Source organism: Priapulus caudatus, unplaced genomic scaffold (genome assembly GCF_000485595.1).
Source record: "Priapulus caudatus unplaced genomic scaffold, Priapulus_caudatus-5.0.1 Scaffold4684, whole genome shotgun sequence".
In the NCBI taxonomy this organism is placed as follows: Eukaryota; Metazoa; Priapulida; class Priapulimorpha; order Priapulimorphida; family Priapulidae; genus Priapulus; species Priapulus caudatus.
The window spans coordinates 3,501-9,816 of NW_014581745.1; the positions used below are offsets into that span (position 1 = coordinate 3,501).

Sequence of the window (6,316 nt, forward strand, 5' to 3'; positions counted from 1 at the left end):
AGAGAGAGAGAGAATATATATATATATAAGATAGATAGATAAAGAGAGAGAGAGAGAGAGATTAGAGAGAAACAAGTAAAAAAGAATCAGAAACAGAGGAGCAAATTATTGATAAGAACTCGATGATTATATATATTATCAGGAGTGAATAAAAAAACAGGAGTGAATAATGTGTTTTCATTCACTCCTGATATGAACGATAGCTGAGTAGTAGAGTGGAGATTTTCTGATCCTCTCTCTCTCTCTCTCTCTCTCTCTCTCTCTCTCTCTCTCTCTCTCTCTATCTATCTATCTATCTCTCTTTCTCTCTCTCTCTCTCTTTCGCTCTCTCTCTCTCGCGCGCGCTCACTCTCTCTCGCGCTCTTTCTTTCTCTCTCTCTCGATTCTCTCGATCTCTCTTTCTGGCTCTCTCTCTATCTCTCTATCTCTCTCTGTTCGATCTCTCTATGTCTCTATTCGATTTGATCTCTCGATTCTCTCGATCTCTCGATCTTCGATCTTCTCTTTCGATCTCTCTATCTCTCTCTCGATTTTTCTCCTAATCTCATTCTCCATCTCTCACCGCGCGATAGTGGCGACATCATGTGGAGCGATACGGACGTTCCGCCAACAAGCACGACGTTACTCGGGTCGCCGCCGAATGCCCGGATGTTGGCACGAATCCAAGAGAGCGCCTCCAACTGGTCTCGGAGGCCCCAGTTGCCTGTCGCCGCATCGTCGCCCGTGCTGAGAAAACCTGCGAGAAATAAAATCATCTCGACCTTTGGTCTTTCCCCGTGTAAACATAGGACTATTACTAGTTTAGATGTGCGTATAAATTTATGCCCCCGTAAGAACTCTCATCGCGTAAACAAGGGACCATTTCGAGTTTAGATGCCCGTAAGAATTTTAGATATCTCCCGCACGTAAACAAAGCCCAAACCACACGCCAAAAGACGTTTTCGTAAATCAATGTTAGAATTTTTAATGATAACATAATATATCGATGTTCCCTTCGTTTCAATCCACCTCTCCGGTCTGCCATTCGTTCACCCGCTACTCTTCTCTCAGACCAGCGTTCGATTCCGTTTCCCTGAAAAACCGCCTCGCCTGCAAGCCCTTCCCTCTCCCTTTCCCCTCCTACGCTATTAGCCCCCCTACGATTGACTCTGACTCCGTATTAACACTGCAAATTTGCACAGTAAAGTACATTTAGTGGGTGTTCCACATTCCACGTTACACGTTACACGTTATACGTACGGTGATCGCCGCACGGAACAACGGTCTACCACTCCTATATGACGTCATCAAGAGCAGACGTCATCGACTCTTACGTATTGCCTAATTCGCACGGATTGAGTCACACACGCACACGCACGCGCGCGCACACACACACACACACACACACACACACACACACACACACACACACCACAGGAAAGCCGGCAGCACAGTCACACACACAGCCCCACGACGCCCAGCGCACACGCATGGGGCACACACCATACAACACAGCACACAACACACACACACACAGCACACAGCGCAGACAGGGGCCACAACACACACGCGCGCGCGCGCACTGCAGCCGACAGCCACACGGGACGCGGCCGCAGCACAACACAAATTATGGCATTGCATTAACAAACACACGCACAACGCATGCCACACACATATAACGTACCACAAACACAAGCGGTTGACACAACAGCACACACACAGCACACAGCACACACAGCACACACAGCACAGCACACAGCACAACACACAGCGACAAGCGCGCGCGCGCGCGGCAGCGGACACACACACACAACACGCACACACACACATGCACACACACATACACACAGCGCAAGCATCATTGACACACACAGTGCATTCACGCAGAGGGCGGCACGGAGGGACAGCTACAGCACACACGACACACCACAACGGCCACATGGCACACACACACACCACACACCACGATGCACGCACGGCGACTTCACGCACACGCACAGCACACACACCAACACACACAGTCTATATATACTATATATAGTATATATATATCAGGAGCGTTATTAAATGAGCATTATACCCATATACATATATACATATACATATTTGTCATTATACGCTCCTGATATATATATATATATATAGTGTATATTGATTGATTAATACCAATCGAACACCGATCCTAGACAACACTTAAGATGCCTAACGAGTCGTATAGATGACACGCATTACCAAGTTTAGACTGGCGCATACCAAGTACTCCTAGCCGGTAGGCGACGGTGACGACGACGACCTGGTTGAAGGCGGCCATCTCGGCGGCCTGGTAGATTTCTTCATAGATGGAGCCACTGTGCAGCGGACCGCGGCTGAAGGCACCGTCGTGTATCCAGACGATTGTCGGCTGCACGTTATTGCTCTCCTGTCGTCATAACAACAAGCGTTCACGCTGCTACGACTGTTCGTGGATATACACGCTCACATGACACACGCACACTCACGGCCACGTACACGCAGCACGGCCACTACAAGCACACATGCACCGGAGGTGTTCATGAAACTGCGCGCATACACGCACACGCACTACACACACACACCCAGCGTGACACACGACACACACACACACACACACCACACACACACGGCAGGACACCAGAGGTGCATCACACACACCCACGCACAACGCACAACCCCGTACACGGTTCATCACCGTCTCAGTTTCACACGCACCCGCCCACGGCGACACTACAGGACGACGCGCCCGGCGACGCAAACACGCGCGCGCAACACACGCCACGCACACACACACACACACACGTTCACGCCGGACGGTCCCAGCGACGGCACAGGCTGACACCAACCACACTGGCACACACACTAACACACACATCACATACCCGTGGAGCCCATATGTTCAGGAAGAGACAATCCTCACTGAAGCTGGAAGAACTCAGTCCGCTGTCAAACACTCTGTCATTGTTCGTCTGCCAGCAACTACTGCCGCGAGAGGTCGCGTCGATGTTCTCCGACGAACCTGTGTCGACGGGCTCAGCAACCTGTCACGGAGCAACATGACGTCACTGAACACTTACCACTTAATGTAACGTTAACGCTAACCCTAAACCTATCGCTAAACCTAATCCTACGCCTAACCTAAACGCTAATCCTAACATTAACGCTAACGTTAACCCTAACCCTAACCCTAATCCTATCCCTAACGTTAATTCTAACGCTAAGTCCCACTCCGTGATTAACCCTAACCCATCCACTATTATTATAGCTAACCTTACCCATAAGACTAACCCTGCCCTCTAATTCTAACCCTAACCCTTACCCTAACCCTGATATTAACCCTAATCTATCTCCCTATCCTCACTCTAACGCTAATCTTACTAACTAACGCTTAATGATACTATAACTTAACCTCTCGCCCTCACGCTAACTCCTAAGACCAACCCTACCCCCTCAAATCATCACCCCGAACCCATCCGCTATCTTTACCCTAATCCTACTCCTACTGCTAACTTAACCCTCACCCTCACGCTAACTCTCGTCGCGCAGCCGTCGTCGCTGTAATCAATGTCGTCGTCGGCAGCATTGTCGTCGTTGCCGTAATCGATGTCGTCGTCGACAGCAGTGTTGTCGTCGGTAGCAGTGTCGTCGTCGGCAGCAGTATCGTCGTCGGCAGCAGTGTCGTCGTCGGCAGCAGTGTCGTCGTTGACAGCAGTGTTGTCGTCGGCAGCAGTGTCGTCGTTGACAGCAGTGTCGTCGTCGACAGCAGTGTCGTCGGCTCTTACCTTGAACCGTTCTTCGTCGGCGGGAGACTTCGCGTACCGTATACCGAGGAAGCGATGCACGCGGTCGCCGCCGTACGGCGTGACGACGTCGCCACGGTACGTGCCCGTCGTCGCTCGCACGAAGACGTCCTGTGCGCCGACGCCAGGTGGCAGCAGCAGCGTCGTCAGACACGTCGCCAGCAGCAGCAAGAGACACGTCGCTAGCCTTCGTCTCGCGTCGTGCGGGGACGGCATCGCGGTTACTGCTGCTTGCAGGTTAAATGAGAAGGTGGCGAGAGGAAGAGGCAGAGAGAGAGCGAGAGAGAGAGAGGGGAAGGGAGAGAGAGAGCTAGGTCTGATTTCTGCGGCGATCACTGGCGGTTTGATCGTAAGCGAGGAGCGTAAAGTTGACTGCACTTTCGCCCTTCAAAAACACAATCGCGGGACTCGGAAACGCGTCTATTCCCAGCGTTATACACACGCACACGCTCTCGCGGGTCTGGCAAATATCAACAATGCTAGAATTCGCGCTCCGTGTTTGCTGTTTGCTTGCGTGAGTTGGCGGTGGGTTGGGCGGAGGGGACTAACACCGTTTTAGGCGCCGCTCCGCCCCTCCGACCGCTAGCTTGTTTGTTCGATCGTGTTTGGACAATCGCCCGCAATAGGATGTGGACGTCGGGCGCGTATACACACACGCGCGCACACGCACCCACACACGCACACACACACACGCACGCACGCACACACACACACACGCACCCACACACGCGCGCACACGCACCCACACACGCACGCACACACACACACGCACGCACGCACACACACACACGCGCGCGCACACAACATACACAGACATTATACATACACACACACACGCACACGCACACATACGCACACACACACACACACACACACACACACACACACACACACACACACACACACACACACACACACACAGTGGCGTAGCCAGAATTTTTTAACAGGGGGGCAAAAACATGCGCAAAATGGTGGATGACCTAATATTTTAATGATTCCTTCGCCTCCTTCTCCACACCCTACGTTCCCCCACATTTCCGCTCTGCAATGTTTGTTTCAGGCGCCATGCATAAAGGCGACATTTTTGTTCGTTGCTTGCTTTCGTTGTTGTTTCAAAAATTTGAAAATGTTGATCGCAGGAGATGGTATTTGAGGCACATTTGAGTACATGTACACCCTTCATTCTGACTAGGACAATTCTCTTTTTAGTAGAACAATTCTAATTTTTTTATTTTATTTTTACTTTCGGATCAACAGGGGTGCCATGGCCCCCTTTGCCCCCCTAACTACGGCAGATGGGGTCGTTGTCGTATCAGTTACTACAGATATGTACCCGAGGTAGTTTTAGCTAACCCTAGCCCTAAACATACCTCATATAAAAATATAAACATATATGTTTATATTTTTATATGAGGTATTTTTAGGGTTAGGGTTAGGATTAGGGTTAGGATTAGGGTTAGGGCTAGGGTTAGGGTTAGGGTTAGGATTAGGGTACACTTCTGTAGTACAAGTCTGGTACACTTTGTGTATACATATATGTACCTCGGGAGGCTCGGGTACATATCTGTAGTAGTACCTGATACGACAACGACCCCTTCAGCCTAACTACGCCGCTGAACATAGCTCTAGAACTATAGCCCATCGCTCTGCCACAGGAGCCTTGGCAGAGCGAAGGGCTATAGTTCTAGAGCTACATCAAACACCGTTCATCACTGGTTAACGTCAAATTTTCTCCTAGTCCAATTGCCTTCCGATAGAACTAGTGATCGTGATTTTGACTGCCTATGTAAATTTACGGGATAGTACCGTGTACGTGTGTTTACATTACTGTATAGTTAGAGGCATTTTAACTTAGCAATGCTGCTCCGATCTTCATCGCGTTACCGCACGCATTTATCTTGTTAATTTAATAAAAAATAGAAACTATACGTCGGCCTGTACATTGAACCTCAACGTGATGTAAATTCCAATCCAAAGGAACCCGGAAGAGTTTGCATACAATGATTTGAAATGAACAGCGGCCGACAATTAGACCGGGAGCCCAGGGGGGTCAGCCTAGCTGGAAAGGAAACCAATTTTCATGCATATAGCAATGATTCGTGTACATACCCATGTAAGGAAATGTAAGTCTGGCAGGCAGCCGCTGGTGGGTGTGGTCAGTGGGGTCATTTGAAAGGCACACCGTCCAAAATTTGAGCTAGATGAGTGAAAGTAAACCCGCATGAAACCTATTGGAAAATGTTCGGCACATAGTCCCTAGGTGTCGCAGGAATGACACTGCCACGAAATTTTTTAGTGTGTGCGGCAGCGCCAGAGCTACACAAAACCATACCCAAAATTGAGGCTAGATTAAAGCTGGAAAGGAAATACCTACTCGCACGCATTGAAATGGTTACAGCATACGTCCCAGGTATCGTGAATGGCCACTGCCAGTAATAATTCAGTGTGGGTGTATGCCGCCAGACCCCCCCAACTGCCCTCCAACCCCCCATAAAAATGAGCTAGATTAGCTGGAGAGGAAAACA

The 6,316-nt window shown here is 49.8% G+C and overlaps 1 protein-coding gene across 1 annotated transcript; it reads right to left on the reverse strand.

Moving 5' to 3' along the window:
* Positions 1-562: 562 nt before the first annotated feature.
* LOC106819828 (cholinesterase-like) lies at positions 563-4,007 on the reverse strand (the record flags this gene model as incomplete). The annotated part of the gene is made up of 4 exons (XM_014824409.1): positions 3,774-4,007; positions 2,874-3,032; positions 2,233-2,398; positions 563-736 (listed from the first exon to the last, which is right to left on the reverse strand). Coding segments are annotated over exons 1-4 (733 nt in total), but the record flags the coding sequence as incomplete, so codon positions are not given.
* Between the last annotated feature and the right edge of the window lie 2,309 nt (positions 4,008-6,316).